The 21,836-nt window shown below is 37.5% G+C and overlaps 2 protein-coding genes across 3 annotated transcripts; one reads left to right on the top strand and one right to left on the bottom strand.

The window, feature by feature from the left end:
• Window positions 1-1,925: 1,925 nt before the first annotated feature.
• LOC139734830 (uncharacterized) lies at window positions 1,926-7,192 on the bottom strand. 2 transcript variants are annotated; one of them, XM_071645617.1, is made up of 4 exons: window positions 7,123-7,192; window positions 4,402-4,688; window positions 3,107-3,176; window positions 1,926-2,178 (listed from the first exon to the last, which is right to left on the bottom strand). In XM_071645617.1, the coding sequence occupies exons 2-4, from the start codon at window positions 4,685-4,687 to the stop codon at window positions 1,926-1,928; spliced, it is 609 nt and encodes a 202-aa protein (XP_071501718.1). In that variant the 5' UTR covers window position 4,688; window positions 7,123-7,192. The 2 variants fall into 2 exon arrangements, with proteins under 2 accessions (XP_071501718.1, XP_071501717.1); XM_071645616.1 differs by lacking the exon at window positions 7,123-7,192 and adding an exon at window positions 6,750-6,884.
• Window positions 7,193-7,641: 449 nt separating this feature from the next.
• LOC139734829 (2-(3-amino-3-carboxypropyl)histidine synthase subunit 2-like) lies at window positions 7,642-19,860 on the top strand. The gene is made up of 7 exons (XM_071645615.1): window positions 7,642-7,805; window positions 12,706-12,871; window positions 13,955-14,067; window positions 14,810-15,030; window positions 16,260-17,123; window positions 18,193-18,375; window positions 19,655-19,860. Exons 2-7 carry the CDS (start codon window positions 12,722-12,724, stop codon window positions 19,774-19,776), a joined length of 1,653 nt encoding a protein of 550 aa, XP_071501716.1. The 5' UTR covers window positions 7,642-7,805; window positions 12,706-12,721; the 3' UTR covers window positions 19,777-19,860.
• Window positions 19,861-21,836: the final 1,976 nt, after the last annotated feature.

Genomic DNA, 21,836 nt, shown 5'->3' with positions numbered 1-21,836 from the left:
TCATTTCCATTCATTTTCAATTTCATTTCATCATAGAAATATTGTCACATACATTATTTTGTAAAATAGCTCTGCATGAGAAAGTCTCTAAAATCATATAGTTTTATTTTGAAGTTAGAATACAAAATGACCTTGACGTTAACTTGAAGATCGATTTAAACCCTTTGTGAATCCTCCACCCCAAGTTGTTCCAACCACGGAATAATTCTACGTAAAAGAGGTGTGCCTCCAAGATCCAACGATATTTTGGCTGTATACAAAATACTTTGGATATGCAGATTCTTACTATAATGAACTAACTCCGATATATTACTACTACATGTACATTGTATTATATTCATTGTCAGAAATCATCAACGCGAGTATATACCATACAAACAAACCACGAATATGATACAAATTGAACAAATCAAATTAAGTTCAGTTCCGCTTTATTTCAACGCTTTATTGTCAAAACAGAGAAAGAAAGTGTTAGCATAACTGTATGAAATGCTTTAATATCTGTCCATGAGGTCGTTTGCGCAATATTCTCGAATAACTGTCCTTTTTTTTTTTGTGTCAGCGACTCAATTGATATCTTGGTGTTTGTCGTGAATTCATTCATCTCAAAAAATACTGCGACACACCAACAGACATTGATCGATTCCATTCAAAGTAGGAACCTATCAATCAGAAGTCTAAAAAGAAAATAATTTGGCACAAAATATTTTTGAAATAACATTTATTTTACAAAAGCAAAAGTTAATGAAGTAAACGTGTATTATCCTCTGGAGACTTCTCTTCTTCTTTCAGACTCCTACTGTATTTCTCTCCAAACAACTCAATGCTTACAGTCACCAGAATGTACCGCTTGTACGTCTGTTTCATTTCAGTTAAAAACACTTTTCTGAGGAACATAGAAAATGACGAAAGATTAAACGTATACATCTATAAAATATAACATAGAGTATGCAATATCAATACGGCAAAACAAATTCTATAAAAAACAGTACACACTTTGCTTCCCTTGACGGCAAAGGAACTGAAGAGTTTCATCGAAAAATGGGCTGATATGTTGGGTGTCTAACCTCTGCTACTATACATTATAGGAGACGCAATGGACAACGATATACCCAGGGTGCAAAATTATACGCGGCATATACGCACCCTGTATACACAAAATAATGTCGTACATGATGAGATAGGAAAGAACATTTAATCTACACACAATGATGAGTATAAAATGTGCTAGTTTTCGTGCCTCATTTGAAATGATTATGAAACTACATACATGTACGAGTATGTGAGGCGCAGAAGAATTATACATTCAAAGACGCCGTACAAGGGTGGCGTCGTTCTTCATCATCAATTGGCAGGTAAAATGTAAATTCTGTACATATTAAACGAATGATTGTATGTCTAAAACTGCTATCACTCCTTACACATGAACAGCGGTAGTATTTTGAACACCGTTTTAACTCTGTACTTTCGATACCTCTGATAGCCGCTATTGCATTGAAGACATACATGTATTTTAATTCTTATATTCATTTCATATGGACTTTGTTCATATCTTTAAGTACATTATGGTGATGACTGAAAAATCATGATACACGTAGAATAATAGACGAGTCGTAATTTCGCACATGCTGAGGACCTAATCTCTTATCTGTAGGACTCACTCCAACTACACAGACTCTTACTAATATAGGGGCCGATGCAATCTTTGCCGCTTAGAACTGTTATCAAATTCGACAGTCATTTTATTTCTGCTGAATTGAAGTCACAAGCATACCTGTACTTGTATTATCATGTTTCAGTTTACGATACACGATCATAATCTGTTCCTGAGAGGGGTATGATTATAATCAAATAGTAAGATAGTGCCGGGTCTGCCAACAGCGAGATAGGATTAATGGCTGTCTTGTCGTACTCTAAAAATGGACTCAATTTTTGTACTGGTCTATCAATCCGGCACACTGGGCCTCTCTCAAAGCCTGATCTAGTTCGTCGATGCGACCTCCGGTTCGGGTTTTCCAAGCGCTCAAGACTTCTATAGTCGCTGCTCTATTGTCCAGTAAATGTTGCCTCTTGATATTGCTAGACTCGGCTAGACTGACGTCAAGGGCTACTGCTAAGCTGGTGTAATTTCCCCCGGGAAGGATATTCGACAGTTTGATGATCTGATTATCTGTAACGCTATGATAACAGTAACAATGACAATAATAATAATAATAATAATAATAATAAAATAATAATAATAATAATGACAACAGTAATGACAGCAATAATAACAGTGAGTTAAAGTAATGACATGGTTAAACGTGATAACAATGTATGGTTATACTATTAGTAACAATGGCAATGACTATTATCATGATGAACCTTCCATAGTGAGCGGGACAACACAAGGTTTGTTTATTCTTTTCAAATCAATAACATGGAGTTGATGGAGGTTTTTAACAGCATATTCGTCTTTAACTGATGGGCGGCTAGTTTTGTATTGTGCGATGTGTGTTTCACAGATATAACCACCGTTATGGACGACTCACGAAGATGCAGGGTGTGGGGTCAAATACCATCATGTCAAGGCGTCTGATCGACACCTTCGAGCAGATACATATCATAAATGATTTTCTTCTATGATTATACAATGGGTCTTCAAGACATCCAGAGTATTTTATAAAAGTCTATCCTCATAATATCAAAAGGACAAGACTGTCATATCATATGAAAAATATATGCTGAACTTTCATTTTCAATTTAAATACAGAAATATTGCATAGCATTCTTCGCATCAATTTAAATTGAAAGGGCTTATTCAAATACTCGTAGCGCCTCCACGAACTATCTCTCTATATAATTTTATGAACAAACTTGACTATTTTATAAAAGTCTATCCTCATAATATCAAGAGGGAAAGACTGTCATACCATATGAAAAATATTTGCTGAACTTTCATTTTCAAATGAAATACAGAAATATTGCATTGCATTCTTCGCATCAATTTAAATTGAAAGGGTTTATTCAAATACTCGTGGCGCCTCCACGAACTGTATCTCTCTATATAATTCTACGAACAAAATTGACATAATAACCTCCATTTCTTTAATATTAAAAGACTCACATAGGCGATGTCGCCGCCTGGGCTGGTGCCCGGGATGCCTGTGACTGTGTTTGGCCCGCTGCAGAGTGCACTATTTCATGGAACAAAAAGAAGATATTAAATACCAGAAAGTAAATTCTTCCCTTTAAATCAACAATCACAGTTGAGCAATACACCTTTTCCCTTGTTTCGCCAAGAATTTTGGAACGTTTCCACGACTAAATATTTTTCACTTACATTTTTGTTTTTCAGTAAGTATATACTTTGTGTTCAATCGGGGTATATGTCACAACATAATAGTGATATTGCTCCTTCTCGTGATCACAGACTTTGATAAAGCCAGATACTCCTTAGCTCCATGTGGATAGAAGGAGAATATTCAATGAAATTACCACGAGCAAGATAATTATTTTAATTATATACAATTCCCAGTCAAAAATACGTAAGATGTCTTCTTTATGGCAAGCATTTCCGATCCGATAGTTCTTATCAGGTGCAGTAGGAATAAACGACAGTTTCCTCTTCAAATCCTAAAGTATAATTATGATAACACTTTAATCTCATCAATTTATGATATCAGGAGGCGTGTCAGGCACTTTCTCTTATACTTGCTTCATGTCTACGTAATCAAACTCTCGCGAAAACATGATTTTCAATTATCGGTAAAGTATATATGCATTTCCTCTCATCCGCGGTCATTTTGTCTTTTTTTTGGGGGGGGGGGGGACAAAACGCCTTTCTCGGAAATGTGTAACAATTTGAGATAGGAATAAGAGAGGATGGTATGTTATATCAATCCTTGTACAGGTATTTTCAAGTCGAAAAAGAAAAAGTGTCAAGTAAAAAGCATACCATCAGCACTAATTGATGGCCTGAAATAATGCGTGGTTGTAAACCTGAGCATCGATATCAAAGTCCTGAGATGCATAAAATTACCAGCCAATTTTAGACTGCTTTTAGACTGTTTAAAGAAGAAAAAGTGATTACACGTATATTGCTAACATTAGAAATAAGCTCCTGCTCAATGCATGCACGTTTTTCGTGCGCCACTGAATACGGACCAGTTTTAAATAAAAATTACATTATAGATGCCGACATTTTTGATGAAAGGTTTTTCTGGTCACCATCACGCTTCCCCGAGACTTGCCCGATATTTTATAGTGCTAAACAACGTTTGCAATCTGTATTCAAGGACTATTGATACGCATTCAATATACACGTATTTATAAGTGGAATGAATTATTCGTTACAAGGTCCTCATACACATAACAAGATAATTATTTAAGTAAACCTTTCTGTTTAAATCTCGGAATTACCTGCGCCAGGGAGATGATCGTCTGCCACTCTCCTGAGACCGGCTGCGATCAGTTTCTGTCGCAATAGGGACCTCTCTTCTGCTTTACTCACATTCTGCTGCCATTTTCGAAGCATCTGCAGCGTGCCCCTGTTCGTGACTTCTCCGTATCGCATGTTCGTCTTAAGGAATGTCGAGATTTCTCCGAGCCTGAATCCCAAGGCCTTTCCCAAGTCTTCGATCGCCGAGTCATCGTGTACGTCCGAGGCCACTGCCTTCAGGATGTCGTCAAAATCCCTGTCACCCATTCTGTAAAGAGCAGCAATAAAATTGTTTATTCGGAGGTTTATACCTGCAGACGCATATTGCTTCACGAGGGCACTTAATCAAGCTTACAAGGATAAAGTCGACTCAAGAAAACACAATAAAATCAACCAGGACGATGAAAGTCTCGATAAAATCGCAAAAGAAATATAGCTAAGAAAGTTGTGGTATTGTAGAGATATTGTGTTTCAATAAGAGATATTACATTGGCCGCAATCATTTAGACACGTGATAGTATCATAACCCATATACCTTTCAATTGACCTTGACAGTGTAATCATTTTATTGAGTTTCTATACGTCTTTTTGTATGGTTTTCACGAATAAAGTCATCACAAAAATACAGTATCCTATAGTTGTAATGACCAGCGATAAAGAGGGTTGTGATTACAGCCTAAGATTATTGGCAGACATCATCATTAATATTGTTACGTGTTAAAAATTACCGTAAGTAATGTTCAATATTCAAAACATCTTTACCTCGTCTGAAAAGATGAATAACTTGAAAATGAAAATACGACAACATTCGATGAACAGTAATTCTCTGGCAAGTATTTACAAGTAGTCGCAAGTATAACTTGCATGTTCCCTTGCCATGTCTTTTGTTAGTCACATTAATGTCACAGAAAGATGCAAGTGATGCTGAGTCGAGAGGAAGGTGCATTCCAAGGTCTTTTGTTAAACATCTCAGTAACACTTTAGCAATGATTGACAGATGAGGTCATCTCAAGAATATTGGTTTGGAAGGATTTTTGTGGGCGTTCCCAAGAAATCTAAAGAAAAATGGAAGAAAAAATGTTACAAATACATGGAATGTTTATAGATATTCGTTTCACTGCAAAAGTGATATTGAGGGTATCATAATATCAACACAAATCAACATGCATTTGGATTTCAGGGCCCCTTTAAAGAAGATGGGTAAATTGCGTGAACTTCATAAGCCAGGGGCCTCCCTGCCTTATCCCATGTCCGGTGCTTCAGTAACATATCAAACTGTCAGGATGAAATACATGAGTTTTATTGATATATGCACATAAACACACACACACACATATACTCTTTCTCTCTCTCACACACACACAGAGCCAATAAATAAACTTCGCTGTAGACTTGTGTATACCTGTTTATGCAAATTTTGTCTGTCCTTTTGCGAATCACATATTTATTTTGCAGAAATCAATAGTATGATACTTGACTTATTAAGGCAATGTTTAAGAATGTTTCTAGTTTTAAAAAGTAATAATAATGGTCTAACATATATCCTTGATTCTCTCTGTAAACTTGGCAAATGACCTTTGAACCTGTCATAAGATTAGGGATCAAAACAAATGATATAAAATGCTTTAATTGGAACCCCTAGATCTGTAAGTGACCATGCACATTTACCATGCACACTCAATATTTCACATTTTTATAATCCAGTAATTTTATCAAAACAATGCATTAGATGATTGAATGGTTTATTATTACTATCATTATCATCATCGTTATTTATAATTATTATTATTACATAAATGGTGATATATCCTCATTATATATAGATCTCTAGTATATAGGAAAACCTTCTCACAACCTGTGCATATACGGAGTGATTTTTTTTATTCATTTGAACATTAAAATACAGCTCAGTAGGGAACTCAGCTACGTTTAAAATTTCTTGGAATTGATACACCACAATGTTAAACAGTGTCCTGTATTAGCTAAATGTTTACCAAGGACTGATCCTTTTGATCCTCGACAATTGATTACTGTAGTGTTGTGATTATAACAAAGAGGATAAGTCGATCAGACTCGATTATCGTACACTGGTTGCCTCACATCGGTTAAATTACAATCGCAGGTAAATTACACGAGCTCTCAGTCACAAAGCTACAATTCCTACAGCCTATCTTGCAGTGAAAAGGCTGCAACAATAAAAAGGAGTACATTTATATTAAATACCATACACACTAAACGAAGTCTAAATACGCCTGTACACACATTCAATACATGCAATCAAGGCCTATTTAGTATTTACTACGGTACTAATTACTCTGATTATACTTGCTTTCAAGACTGCTGATAGTTCCTATGACTTCACAGTGTAACCTCGAGAACACAGAAAGGCAATATGTATATCTCATGAAGACACAGTCGTTATTCGGGTTATTCGAGTCGTGAAATGACACGGCGTCAAAGGCATGCATATACCAGAACGTACAATGTACATTGTACTACATGTACTAATAATATACTATAGCTGTAGTAGTCAGGTATCCTATTACCGAACGGTATCCTATTACCGAACGCGTACTTTGTCAATGGAGCGCGTACAACAACTCGAATACGCATTCATTGCATTACGCACTGTTATCTCACAGGGGAAGCCAGTGCCGAAAATTGCTAAACTGCAGCAAAAAACAAAACAAAATGCAATTTACCTCAAATTTACGTAATAATTGCTAAAATTTCGATGTTCGTTGTCCTGCGTTGATAAACATTGACCGAAAATACAATGTACAATTTTCCCCATACAGAGGGCGCACGTTCGGTAATACAATACGATTTGCGTCGGTAAAAAGAGACAACTTTAATGGAAGGGTTATTTGAAATACGGATTTTTTCTAGAAGTTGGTTTATTTTTCAAGTATTTTCGTTACAGCTAAAGTCATCAGCATTTCAATTATCTATAAGGATATTTTTGGCTGAATTATTGCATAATGTTGCCCGTTTGGAGCAATAAAACAAAAATCGTTCGGTAATAGGATACACCTCTATACCGTATCCAAGTAGAGTACAGTATCTCCTCCGTAGGCCGTGTGGGTTGAAAAGTGCCAGGGAGGGAATCCCCTATCGATATCGTTGGGAACATAGTCGCTAGCATCCAGTCGTTTTTACGTACATGTACCTAGTCAGAGATCTCGCTGCTGCGGATGCAGAAATAACGTCACGTCGTGCATATCCAGAAGATCGAAGAGGGACCATAGTTCCCATGAACTCTGATGAAAACCAATGGAATTGCTACTGAGACATACTCGCTACTGATATCATAGCACGGCCCCATAGCACTGCCACGAAATAAGATTGCATTGTCTGTCATCAAAGGGAAAACAGTGATTTACAAGTAGGTAAACGTCTGGTTTCTTCGACGGTGAGGAAGCCAATAGTCCTAAATACTTGTTATTGTGTACTGTACATTGTCATTCGCACATGCGCGAATGCAGTGAATTAGCTACGCTGGCGCTACGTAACGTATTTAGAAGACTGGTTCTCTGTGAGAGAAATTTGGCGTATGCCTAACTTGATTCTTTATTTACACTGATGTACCTTGAAGTTGGGAGTGAAGTATACAAAACGTATCTGCCCCTGTGCATCCTCTTCTTGCTAGTCTTCGTTTTTTTTTTTTTTTTTTGTATTGCTGAAAATATTTAATTTGTAAAATAAGTTAAAAAGGCCTAACGACGAACGTTAAGTTTACTATTATAAATTTACAGGTACCAAGTACCAAGTACCAAGTACAGTCAGTAGTAACTCAATAGAACTACTCGTACTACTACTAGATCTAACGTTAGAGCTAGACTCTATTGTCTAATTGTAATTTACTAGATCGTCTATACTATTTGTATTTGCATGCCGCATAGTTGACCGACAAGTAAAATTTATGACCGTATGTCTAATTCCGTGAAAAAAATTCTCATTTAGGCCTATGCTATAGCAAATTTTAATGACATTTGCTGGGTCAGTTTTGAAAAACCGACCCAGCAAATGTCATTATTATAAATGAGAAGTTTTTTGCGGAATCAGACATACTTGCCTGTCAAGCCGCGTAGGTGAGTGCACTATGGAAACGGTATACTGTAAAACATGATATATTCGCGGCATGAATTTTTCGTGAATTGGAGCCGACGGCCTTTTTTGCGGCATGAAATTTTTACGAACTGAAACTGGTATTCAATGCATATAGTGTAGGCAAGAACTTTCGCGTGCATTTTAATTTCGCGAATCTTCGCGCTCGCGAAATTCGCAAATCTTGGCGCTCGCGAAATTCGCGAAATTAAAATGCACGCGAACATTTCTCGTTTTACAGTAATATGATCGTGATATAGTCCCCACCGCTGCGCCACCACAGTACGCGTGCACACCCGTTTACTAGGTTTAGGGTTAGGATATAGCGTGCCGTTGGGTAGGGTTTTATTTAGTACGGACTCGCAGCGCTGGGGACTATATCATGATTATGCCATGGAAACATACTGTCAGCTGTCTGAGTCATGCTTAAACTTCTCTAGGTTTGAGTTGAAGGAGTAAACGCTGTTGCTACAGGTATGATGATGGTGGCTTCCAGCAGTTTACTAAGTAGAACTACTATCTACTAAGTTTGATTGGTCTGCTTGATGAGATAGATTAGCAGAAATCTTTAGTGTAGATTTGAATTTGAGTATGTGTGAAGTTTTCTGAGATATTGTATATACAGTATGTCCCAAAAAAAAATTACAATGGGACCCCCCGCAATGATATCTTTAAAAATAGTGAATCAATCTAAATACAAATTCAGGGTATGAAACTATAACTAATTGCCCACATCTTACAGAAAACCCCATTCGATTTGCTTCAGTGGTCAAAGAGAAATTAGGAATTTTGTAGAGGATGTCGGGAATCTCTTTTGTCCAAGTTCTGTCTATTATTCATGCACTAGAGCATTGAATTGCTAAAATTGGAAGAATTAGACTCATGACATGCTTTACAACAATCTAAATTTCTCGGTGACCGCTTAACCAAATTGAATGAGGTTTTCTGCAAAATAGAACTAAGATGATATATTTTAAGGCCCCGAAGTAGCACTTAGACAGGTCGATCATTTTGGATGTTATCAATTCGAAAATTTGATTGTAATTTTTGAGGGACATACTGCAGTATGTCCCACAAAAATTACAATCAGATTTTCACATTGATAACATCCAATATGATTATTTTTTTTTCAGTGCTACTTCAGGTTTTAAAATATAACATCTTAGCTCTATTTTGCAGAAATCCCCATTCGATTTGGTTAAGCGGTCACAGAGAAATGGGGATTGTAGTAAAGCATGTCATGAGTCTGATTCTTCCAAGTGTAGCACTTCGATGATTTTGTGTGTGAACAATAGACAGAACTTGGACAAAAGAGATTCCCGACATCCTCTACAAAATTCCTCATTTCTCTTTGACCACTGAAGCAAATCGAATGGGGTTTTCTGTAAGATGTGGACAATGAGTTATAGTTTCATACCCTGAATTTGTATTTAGATTGATGCAATATTTTTAAAGATATCATTGCGTAGGGCCCCGTTGTAATTTTTTTTTTGGACATACGGTACAATGTAGTTCTAGTAAATTATGTGACCTCTTGTCCTGAAATGGGTGCCGGTATATTGCTGGAAGAAATTGGCCATGTTAGTCATCTCAACCATTAAAGGACAAGTTCACCTTTATAGACATGTGGGTTGAGTGAATGCAGCAATATTAGTAGAACACATCGGTGAGAGCTTGAGGAAAATTGGACAATCCGTTCAAAAGTTATGGATTTTTGAAGTTTTTGCTCAGTTGCAGCTGGATGGAAAGACTACTATGGCTTGTGATGTCACATGTGTACAACGATATAAAGAAAGAATAAAGAAAATTCAACATATTTCCATTTTTCTCGCATAACAAAAGAACACTCGATTTCTAACTTTCAGAAGCCAGGGGGAATAATATTACCCTTAACATACGTCAGTAACAAGTTGAAGAAATGTGCACTTTATTCAAAAAGTAAAGTTTTGTGAAATTCTCTTTTTATTTTCCTTATATCGTTGTACGCATGTGGCATCATACACTGTAGTAGTCTTCCCATCCAGCAGTGACTGCGCAGATACTTAAAAAATTCATAACTTTTGAACGGATTGTCCGATTTTCCTCAAACTTTCACTGATGTGTTCTACTAATATTGCTGCATTCTCTCAATCCTTATGTTTATGAAGGTGGACTTGTCCTTTAATGATCTTAAATGTCTACAGGTACCATGTCTGCTTTGTGTCTCCAATAAGACAACATTGGGAAGTGCAGACAAAGTATCAGCATTTTTGCTTGTACTTTTTCTAGTTTGATGATGTAATTTTTTAGTTATGGGAGCCAAACACTACTTCATTATTCCAGAGAAGAACAAATGATCAACTTATATAACTCAACTGTATTAAGCCTCTGTCATCCAGATTAGATGATCTCTTGACTAATCCTAGAAGTTGATTTGCCTCAGCACACGTTCTCCATTGACCTGGTTAGAGAATTGCAAATTACTGTTGGAAGTTTCTTTAAAGTTATTTACCTGTAATTACCTCAAAAAGAGTTGATTATGTCATTAGGATTCAGATGATAACTCCGCCCAAGGTTTTTCTTTCCAAGTTACATCTACATTACTGTGCATTTTAATGGTTGAAGGATAATTGCCAATATCTGGCTCAAGATGTAGTTTGAACAAGTCATCTTGAAGCTTTCAATTAAATCAGTTTCTTCATTTATAGTACCTTCAGCAGATATAATTCATCTGTGGAATTTTGAGATATCATCTGTGGCACAGTTCACTGATAAAGATGACAAAGAGAATTCAATTGGGTCATTGACACTTCCCTGAGGAATTCCACTTGTTACTTCCCTTCCATGTGAAACAGCTCCTATGCTGTTACATACTGTCTGCGATCAAGGAGGCATTTTTAAACCCAATCCTAGATTTCTTCAGCCCAATAGATTCAACTTGGACAAGGTTGACCGTAGTATGAGTATAGTGAATTCATTGATTCTGCAGAATTGAAAACGTGCAAATTTCAGCTTGCCCAACCAAGCGCAAAAAACATCTCATGCAAAAAATTTTCACTTTTGCAGTACTTGTCACTAAGACATTTACAGCAGCAACGTTTGATGTGCCTGCATTACATTTCAAGTTGTCTAGTCCTACTAGACCATTCGCAATTCTGCAGTTGAAAAAACAGCCAGTAATAAATTGATGGAAATGAAGTGTGGAGTATATATGCATGAATTCAATATTTAGCAAACGTTAATGATTCTGGTGCGAGAACAAATTGTTTTGATTTTGCTTGCAATATATTGGAAAGCTCTGCAAAGAAACTTGTCTGACTGATGAGATTTGCCAGGAAATTGAGTTGTTTCATAGTATTTTGAGATCAAAAGTATGAAATGGTAAAAGTTGATGTAGGCCTTGTACCTGACTTTAATTCCTAAAGTGTCCTCCCTGTGCAGAAGTGGGTGTGTCAAGCGGTTCTTTACATGATGATCATATTTTGTCCACACATGTATTGAATCACAATTTACTGCTGTGTGCGAGGTATTCGGCTACACTGATGGCCCTTTATATTGTACTTGTTGTACATCGAATGAAAAACATCACATAGCAATCACCAGCAGGTAAGCTCTGAGATTGTAGTACATGTACTTCGGGTGAGTTTTTTGGCTAACATTGAATTTTTATCGTTGCCTTACTAATCATGATATTACAGTGTTATTTCACACACATTTTTGTAAATTTTAGAGCGAAAATCAACATTTCTCTAGGTAAATGAGAAATGCATTTGAACTTTAAGGGACTGTACAGCTACTGGTTGAGGTGGGGATTTATGTTTTGAACATTCCTCAGTGAGATAATGAGAAACCTCTTATGAAATATGAAAGAGAATGTAAGTATAAGAAGAATTCAAGGTTTATTTAATGAAAATTGGTTTTCAAATGGCCGAGATATCCAAAAAAGTGATAATAGGCGACAGGCCATGCCTTTTATTAGGATCTCTTTGTTTCACCTTGTTTTTGGATATCTCAGCCATTTCAAAACCAATTTTCATCAAAAATCTTTTGATACCCCTTAGAAGTGTATGCTTTTTGACATCTCATAGAGTGGTTTCTGAATATCTCACAAGTATTAACGTGAAATGCCAAATCCTCACCTCGACCAGAACTGTACACACCCCGTAACTTGTTGACCGTATTTATTCTGTTTTGTGCAGACACATCCCAGCAACTATGTCAGTGTCCAGCTTTTACAGTGATTCTCTATCAGTCATTCAACGCACTGTGGTAGCTAGAGACCAGGCAAGTACCTGTGCTGATGTAGATGACTATTACGAGACACAACGCTGTGCTGTCTTCATCAAGAAGCATGGATTCAATAAAGTAAGTTCAAATTAATTCACAGTTTATGTGGTTTTTATTGTGACAGTATGGATGTTCCTTATGTCATTATACTCACAAAGCCTGTAGGGTAAGTACTTGGCAAATCAGCTCATATGATGTCAGTGCAGTGTTGAAGGGGATGGCTAGTAACTGATCAGTGGGAATTAGTGGGAATGCTGAGGGATGATTGTTCCAATCCTTGTGGGATTCATTTAAGAGTACATTATATATCTACTGTTGTGTGAAAATTATTTGCTTCAGAACGGTCTCATATTCAAGTAATGTGCAGATTAATGCCCCGTCACTGACCAGACACGCTAACCTGGAAACATCAAAACTGCACATTACTTTAATATGAGACCATTCTGAAGCAAATAATTTTCACACAACAATAGATATAAAATGTACTCTTAAATTAATCCCACAAGGATTGGAACAATCACCCTCCAGCATTCCCACTGATTCCCACTGATCAGTTACTAGCCATCCCCTTTAACTGGAGTAATAAGTCGCACTAGTTACTTGTGTTATATTTGCTCAGGCAGTTGTTACTGTGTGAGTCATGCTGTTAGGATTGATTAATGGGGATGTTTTGTATACCATATTATGTCATCATATAGACCATGGCACAATCATAGTACTAACTTAGACTTTATATGCACTTGGTTTCAATTCCATTTAATTTATAAATTAACATTACAATATGTTTAGCCCAAGTATAAACAGTAAAATAACATTTATTGATATAGGAAAAAGATGTATTGGTATATCCCCAGATGTGACTAAAAGCAGCAGAATACATATGTCCAATTGAACTTCACAATATACAGATACATTTCAACTGTGATGTGATTATCCAGTATGTGAAATGGTATCTCTCATCATAATTGTCATTTATCAGTATAATTTTTGCAAGTGAAAGTTTACTGTGGTAGGAACCCACAATTGTGGCAGGGTGGTCAGTCTGAACCTAGGCATACTTCCAAAAGGTTTTGACATGTTTCTCTCTTTTTTCTTTTTTTTCTTTGTTTCTTTTTTTGTTTCTTTTTTGTTTCTTTTTTTTTTCTTGATGACACTATCCAGGTTGCCCTACAGTTCCCAGACAGTCTTCTGGGGGATGCAGCAGCTGTTGCAGAGCGCCTCCAGGCATTGACATCATCCCTCGTCTTCATCCTTGGAGACACTTCCTATGGAAGGTGAGATGGATGACAATGATGTTGATGATGACCATGATGATGATGATAATGAGGAGGAGGAGGATGAAAATGATGATGATAAAGATGATGATGATGAAGGTGAGATGGATGACAGTGATAATGATGATGATGATGATGATGATAAAAGAGGAATAGGAGGAGGATCTTGATACAGTGAAAACTTGTTATAATGATTTCAGATATGGGAGATAGTGCCTGATATAAAGAGGTAATTTTGCAGGTCCCATTGCTTTTTTCTTTTGTCTTTTTCCTACTGATATTAAATGAGATACCAAATATATTGAAACTTTTCATTGTTTCCAAACAGGCCATGCCATTGTGATATGAATTCACTGTGTTAGTTCTTCTCTTTTTTTGACAATTTTTGTTCTCATGGTAATGATCACACAGCCTTGCCTGTATCTGCTGTGTAATATCATTGCAACTGTCCATTTTTGATTAAGTGTATGCAGATTAATTTTCTTTGTGCTCTGTGCTTTAATGGGATAATGAATATGCAACAAGATAAAGCTTAGTTGAAAAGAATCAGTCCAAATTCCAAAATGTGAGCTCCCTTTGAAGTTATGAATGTGTGATTTCTTAGACTTATTGTTTTCTTCTGCTATGCTAACAATGGCAACATTTTATTTGATTGTTCCAAAATGTTACAATAGCTTGTTTGGCAATTCACTGCAGCTGAAAATGGTCTGGGCCTTTCTTGATTCTCACCTTTACTCCTCAGTTGCTGTGTGGATGAAGTTGCAGCAGAGCATGTTGGTGCCAATGCAATCATCCACTTTGGTCGAGCTTGCCTCAGCGTCACCGAACGCTTGCCCGTCCTGTACATCTTTGGACGTGGCCGACTCTATGCTGTAGACTGCCGAAAAAAACTCGGCACCATCTTGCCGAGTGGAAGCCAACGGATCCTGGTCTTTTGTGATGTGATATACGCCCATGAACTTGGTGAGCTTCTCTTTTTAAATTGAGCAAAGTAAGACAGAACAGGAAGTTTGGGGTGATTTGATTTGATGGATGTGATTTAAATTAGTGAGTTTCTACACAACACATCGTATTACCTCGCATCGCAGCAAATTTTTGTCACCCTCCAAATTGCACCACGTATTCTTTCTAGGGTATGTGTGGTGCACCATCAAGCCTTCTACCGTGGTGCACCGTTAAGCCTTCTACTACCCAACGTTCTACCGCCACGGAAGCCTTCAAAGATTTCATCACCCTCCACATCATCTCGTATTTCCCTACTACTTGAAATGTTTCTTTTGAGCAATAAAATATGCAGTGATATGGAGTAAAGCAAGGGAGCTTGCGAAATGCGATGAATGGGGTAGTCACGTATTATCAGGTCACAGATCAGATTGGTGTGATGATAAGCTGAATAACACTCGCAGTCTCTCGGTAAAAATTCAAGAATCCCGGGACACTATGAATTTCGATACCTGCTCTGTTTCTCCTGAAAATTGTCCATGACATAACCTCGCATCGACCACCTAAAAAGGTTGACGAAGAATCTTCTTGCTTTACCTGGCATCAGCCATTACCTAATGTGTTTGTACTGAGGAAAGGTATGAGATTTTGTGGTTGGATTTTGAATGTGTGCACCAGAAAATGATATCTTTGATGGGAATCCTGCTGCCAGGGGACTGGAGGGAGTGATCTGTAATCACATGTTTGTTTTCAGTGACCAGGCTACTGATATGGTGTCAAGTACCCAAAGCAGCATGACTAAACATAATTCTTATTATCATGAATATTTTAAAACAAATCTTAACATGTGGAAATTGTTCCGGTGTTCTGGTATTGAGAGGTGTTTGACAAGTCTTTTGTCGAAAAATGTTAACGAAAAGTTCACAAATTCAATGCAAACAGATGAATATTATTCCCTTGATAATATGTGATAATATTTAAATGCTAAACATTTTAAGTCAGACAGTGCCTTGTTGTATTTAAAGTGTTCATGCACAGGAGCACTGCACATAAATCTCTATTATTATGGAAAGTTGTTGCAAAGAGAATGTAAAAAAAAGGTGAGTAAATTAGTATTTATGTAAGTGTAAAAAACACCAAATCTTGACAATTTAAGTATTCCTCTAAAAAGAGGAATCAGTGATGTTACCTCTGTTATTTTTGCCAATGGTAAACTGCTTTCTTATGCTTGTTTGTTGTTTTTTTGCCAGCCACATTACAGAGCCAACTTCGAGAGGATTATTCACACATAGTGTTTTCTAGGATCAACGCAACAGAAAATGTGCCATCAAGAAAGCTTGATAGCTTGTCAAGTGACAGAATACCAGAATTAGACTGCGATTGTAAATCAGGCAGCTGTTGTAGTAAGGGCAGGAGTGAGGAGAAGAAAGGGCAAGTAAGCGGTGATTCCCATGAAGCATCTCCATCAAATCTCCAAAACCAAAGAAGTGGTGATGTCGGCTCTGGTGATAATGCACAGACAAGTGAAGAAGCAGCTGAAGAGAGCAGGAACAATCAAGAAATTGCATCAGAGTCTCTATTTGGGAGGACGTTTAGTCTTGAAGCAGGAACCACTGTAGAGGATTACTCTGTGCTGTATATCGGCGGAGAGGGCCGGACGCTGACAAACCTCATGATGACGCTGAACAAGTGCCCCTTCTACACGTACGACCCCTCGACCTCCGTCGCGAGGCGGGAGGAGCTGAACGTGAGCCGCGCCCTCATGCGGCGCTACTACCTCATCGAGAGAGCCAAGGACGCGAATGTGGTGGGCATCGTGGCAGGGACGCTGGGTGTGGCGCGGCACCTGGACGTGGTGTCGCATCTCAAGGGCGTGCTGCGACACGCAGGGAAGAAAAGCTATGTGTTTGCAGTGGGGAAGCTGAACGTGGCTAAGCTGGCGAACTTCCCGGAGGTCGACATCTACGTCATGGTGGCCTGCCCGGAGAACACGCTCGTCGACTCCAAGGAGTTCTACCGCCCCGTTGTCACGCCCTATGAGATGGAGATCGCGTGCAATGAGGCCAGGGAGTGGACAGGGGAATACATCACAGACTTCCAAAAGATCCTTCCAGGTTCGTGGTTGGAAAATACAGTCAACCTTGCTTAAGTTGAATATATTTGGACTGAAGAAATAGCTTCAACTTATAGAAAAATTGACTTGTGAGAGATAAATAGGGATTAGTAGAATATAAAGACTTTGACTTTGGCGATTATTCGACTTATGTGAGGTCGACTTGAGCAAGGTTGCCTGTAAAAATGAATATTTTCGAGTTAGGAATTTTTTTACACTCAGTCTGGTTAGATGAATTTCACATGTTTTCAATTCAGTGAAATCGTGACATTGATATTTGGTACTTATGATGAGCAAAAATATTTGCTTGGATTTATTTTCACACTAGTTCCCAGTTGCGCGAAATGCATGAATATTTCCACACCGTAAAAATTTCCACTTTTACAGTAGTGAGGAAGTTAAACCTTCTCCCTGTGAAGTCATAAGTGAAACACTGTAAAAGAGTTTTTGTTGGATGTCCTTTTTGTTCTCAGCAGAAAAAAAAAATCTGTATCTGTTAACAAACAGAGGCACAAAGGAAGTAGTCTATCAATGCAAACAAGAATTTATAAGTCAAGTAAGAGACCCTTTGTCAATGAAGTAGAGTAACCCCTCTTTAAGTTTGGTAGATGGCACTGAAGCATAACACACATATATGACTCATCCGAGTGTTTCATGGCCATTTTATTTCCCTGGTTTTAAAGTGATTTTGAAGCTTACTTCTTTTCCATTTTGTGAACCCAAGTGTCTAGTATTGTTTTGCAGAACAATACAGAGAATTTTGCAAAAGTTTGTTTTTCTAGGACATCAAAAGAACACTCAACAAAGCCTCTCCAGAAGACATGGAAAACAATACCTGTTGTAAGATACAAGTGTGATTTTTCCTGTACTAGGGCCAGGGAATGTTTACATTTCTTTTCTTTTTTTAAGTTGAGATTTATGGAGTCCTTTGTATTTTCTTTATTTTTGTTTTGTTGTTTTGGCATGGCAGCTGTTGTAAAATTCCAAATGTAGTCAGGTCAAGTCGAAAAATGATGGCAGCATATGAAATTTATCAAACTTTTCAAGCATGAGTGATGTTTTCTCCCTAGGTGCCAGTAAATATGTTGAGGTACCAACCTCATCCCCAGCTCAGTCTGAGAGGACCGACGTCTCCCTCATCACAGGCAACCTCCGCTCCACAAGAATCAATGAAGACGATGGGAGCATCGAGTCTGGCGCCCTCGTGAAGAGAAATGAGACTCTTACGGTGTCCAATGTACACAGGAATGCAAGTAGGTTTAAGTCTGCTGTCTTTTTAATAGTGATATCCTGTGTTTGAGTAACAACTAGCAATTATGCATTCATTCAGTCAGCTACTTTCCTGTGCAAATTTGATTACAATGATCCAATTTTTACTATCTGGACACTATTATGTGACGTTATCGCCAAGTTCAAAGATACATTGTACAGGTAGACTTGTATAAATGCTTTCATATTGGCAATGAGAGTGAAATTCCACGTGTTCAAGTTGAGTGTCACTAACCATTACAGTGTTGTTAGTGCGCCAACTGGCACAGAGATCCCATAGCATTGTGCACATTGTCCAAAGTCCCTGGCACAAAAAGGTTTATTGATTGAAATCACACCAACGGAATGGCACAGGTTTCATGAAAAATTTTCATGAAAAGGAATCTAGTTATCTCTCTGATTTCATTTTTTTTTCCAAGGAAAAGGTTTGTTTGTAGGTGTGAGGTCATGATCTCATATGATTTGTTGATGCATTTACTATTAATTTCTTCTTCTTTTTTGTGAAAGCAAGTGAAGCCTTGAGATTGTATATCTTTCTCGTATAGACCTAAATTTGAACCTAAAATTGAAACCTATTTTACTATTCATGGAAATGTAAAAAAAAAAAAAAAAAAAAAAAAAAAGTGGAAATTTACTGACTCATAGCCCTGCACAAATTTACCAGTGAAACTGAAAGGTATTTTGCTGATGCCTGGCTCAATAGTGTCAATAAATGTGGACACTCTCATAGTAAAACTAGTGAGCAAACAAGCTGGCTGTGATGGGACTGCGATGTATGAGAAAAGTGTTCCATACAGTATTGTGCTTGTCTTATTGATTTTTCATTCAGCTCAAATATATGTAAGGATGAATTGGATGCTTCAGGTACAACAAAATGAACCTCACTCGCTGTCCAGTGCTTGGACTTAGTGAGAATGCCATGTGCGTTCACTGGAAACCTGTTGGTAGTCATTCTTGAGGTTAATTTCATTCCTGTAGCTGAAACACGCTACTCCTAGCAACAAGATTTAGCTTTATCCCCTAGCATGATATTCCTTCAGATACACTGGTCATTTGTTATAAAGAACGCTAATATAACAACCAGTTTTTCTTACCCTGGAGTTCACAATATTCTTTGTATTTAATTGTTTTTAATGCCCTGGTTCAGCAAAATTTCAATATGAAGTGTCAGCAATCTCTAGGAGATTATTATAATGAGAGTCCACTGTAGATTTGACTTGCTTTTGGTTTATGGTTGCTGTTTTTCCTTTTCTTGTCCAACAGGTGAGTTTCTGGCAGGCAGGTCATGGCAAGGACTGGAGCAGAAGGTTGGAGAAACGCCTGTGACGAAGGCTACAGAGGGGCGCAAGGGGATTGCAGCATCATACACACATGAGCAATCATGAGTACCGCCCTCTGTGGGAGGCCTTCAGTTTACTTCCCATTTAGTGGCTCAAATATTATACAAATAGTGAATGGTTACGAGTGCGATGGTACAAGATTTCACACGAGGTGGAGGATAGAGGTGTTCTCTTTAATGAGGTGACACCGAGTTGCCAAGTTGAAAAGTGCGCCTCATCATTCATCGAGTACGAAATCTTGTTCCATTGCATGAATAAAGACCATGTACAATTTGCTTTAAACAACAACTCCAACGTCAACAGATGTGGTCCACACAGATTCTTGAATTTAGCCCAGAAATGGCAAACATTTCTGCTTTTTCATGAAAGGCAAATGAGTAGCACAGTCACAGTTAGTTGCATATGTGAAACCATCAATTAAAGTTGTCAACAGTAAAATGCGTGACAGAATGCGCGCTTGTAACTGCTGTATGCGTGCAGCAAAGGTTTGTTTATTGTGACAATCAGAGCCGTGCAATGGAACAAAAAGCATGGGTCGATCCAAGAGTTTAGCACAGGAATAGATGGAAAACTGTGACACCAGCCATGTGATATCCATTTTTGCTCAAACAAAATTGCACAGCTGACAGTGGCAATATGCAGTGGTTCCTTTAAATGCATGTCACATGATGAGCAAGCGACCTGTGGGATGTTGCATAAAGAACATTTCTTGTACCGTATTCTTATCCTACTCACACTGGCCTGTGTTGTAGAACAGGTAATTTTTTCCCCTTCCTCTTCCTTATTTATGTCAGTGCCTGAAGGAATATAATGAATATCATGAAAGATGTCATTGAAATGTTAAGGAAAATATAAATGAGTTTGGCTTTAAATTTGTGTGAAAATGCACACTACAGCTGTAAAAGGGCAAGTTGAAAACTACCTGTAGTATCGACATATATTTATTCAAACTGTTAGTACTGCAGTACAGGTAATTGATTAAACTCGGCAAAGGACTATGCATATTCTGTCATATTTAGCAGAGCTACCAGCCAGTACGTCTTCCCTATTTTCTTTGTGTTCTCTGTTTTCTCCTAATATTTGTTAAGTATACGGAAGAGAATTGTATGCATTGTCCCATATTAAACAGAAATGTCTTCAGTTATGTATTTTTTTTTCACCTAAGAAATGTCAGGTTTTTTGATTATTGTTGTTTTCACGTATTACTCTGTTTTGTTTTTAGCCTGAAGAATTTGACAGCCCTGCATGCCCGTTTATACATGCAAACCCCATTACATGTGTGATAATATTTTCTTGGCACATATTTTTGAACGCTTGTCTGTGGCACAACTGATACAACTCACTCCATATCGTGAGTTGATTTTAAACAAGATTATGTTAATGTTAGAAGATTTTAACGGTTAAAAAGAAAACAGTCTATATTTTCCTTCCCTTGTACACCGTGGCACAACTCGTACAACTCACTCCATATAGCGAGTTAATTTTAAACAAGATTATGTCAGTGTTAGAAGATTTTAACGGTAAAAACAAAAACAGTCTTTGTTTTCCTTTCCTGGTTTATTTTCATTACGACAAGATTGACTGGTGGGTGGGGGATTGATAGACTTCCAAATACACACTGCAGGAATTCACAGCCAGTGGTACACCTTGTACGCAATGCCCACCCAAACATGTGTTGACAACCCACAAATGAATGGAATGCATGTGGGCAATCTCACAATAAGTGGGGCACATAAACGGGACATTCAGGCTGCAAATTAAGTTTTGCTAATTAAATACCATTTTATTATTTTCATGTAGCGAAATATGTGTTCTGCCATAATCAAAATGTGAAAAGATATGATAGGACCACCTTTTCTTTCTACTGGACCTTGGATCATCATGTTCACAAAAGTGAAGGTATGTAACATGGACAGACATTGGTCCCCTTCAGCAGTATATCTTATTCAGAATTTGAAAGAAGCTGTAATTAATATTTTCAGGTACCATGTACAATGAAAGCAAAGTTGAATATTTCCGGGGTATGTACATTATTTTATGAAATATTGTGAAATGTTAACATTGATTAGTCATAACATTATTTACATGTTTAGTTTAAATTCTCT

This window comes from Diadema antillarum, unplaced genomic scaffold (genome assembly GCF_040938485.1).
Source record: "Diadema antillarum isolate AM-2024a unplaced genomic scaffold, OU_Dant_1.0 seq00000550_RagTag, whole genome shotgun sequence".
Taxonomy (NCBI): domain Eukaryota; kingdom Metazoa; phylum Echinodermata; class Echinoidea; order Diadematoida; family Diadematidae; genus Diadema; species Diadema antillarum.
Note: the sequence above shows the minus strand (reverse complement) of the source record. Positions and strands in the feature narration are given on the sequence as shown.

What these genes read in the sequence shown, in the direction of transcription:
- LOC139734830 (XM_071645617.1), bottom strand. Translation starts at nt 4,687, where the DNA reads ATGGGTGACAGGGATTTTGACGACATCCTGAAGGCAGTGGCCTCGGAC. An exon ending in CGATCATCTCCCTGGCGCAG is followed by an intron (nt 3,177 to 4,401) that starts GTAATTCCGAGA and finishes TCCATGAAATAG; the next exon opens with TGCACTCTGCAGCGGGCCAA. An exon ending in CAGGCGGCGACATCGCCTAT is followed by an intron (nt 2,179 to 3,106) that starts GTGAGTCTTTTA and finishes CTGTTATCATAG; the next exon opens with CGTTACAGATAATCAGATCA.
- LOC139734829 (XM_071645615.1), top strand. Translation starts at nt 12,722, where the DNA reads ATGTCAGTGTCCAGCTTTTACAGTGATTCTCTATCAGTCATTCAACGC. An exon ending in GGAGACACTTCCTATGGAAG is followed by an intron (nt 14,068 to 14,809) that starts GTGAGATGGATG and finishes TTTACTCCTCAG; the next exon opens with TTGCTGTGTGGATGAAGTTG. An exon ending in GATATACGCCCATGAACTTG is followed by an intron (nt 15,031 to 16,259) that starts GTGAGCTTCTCT and finishes TTTTTTTGCCAG; the next exon opens with CCACATTACAGAGCCAACTT.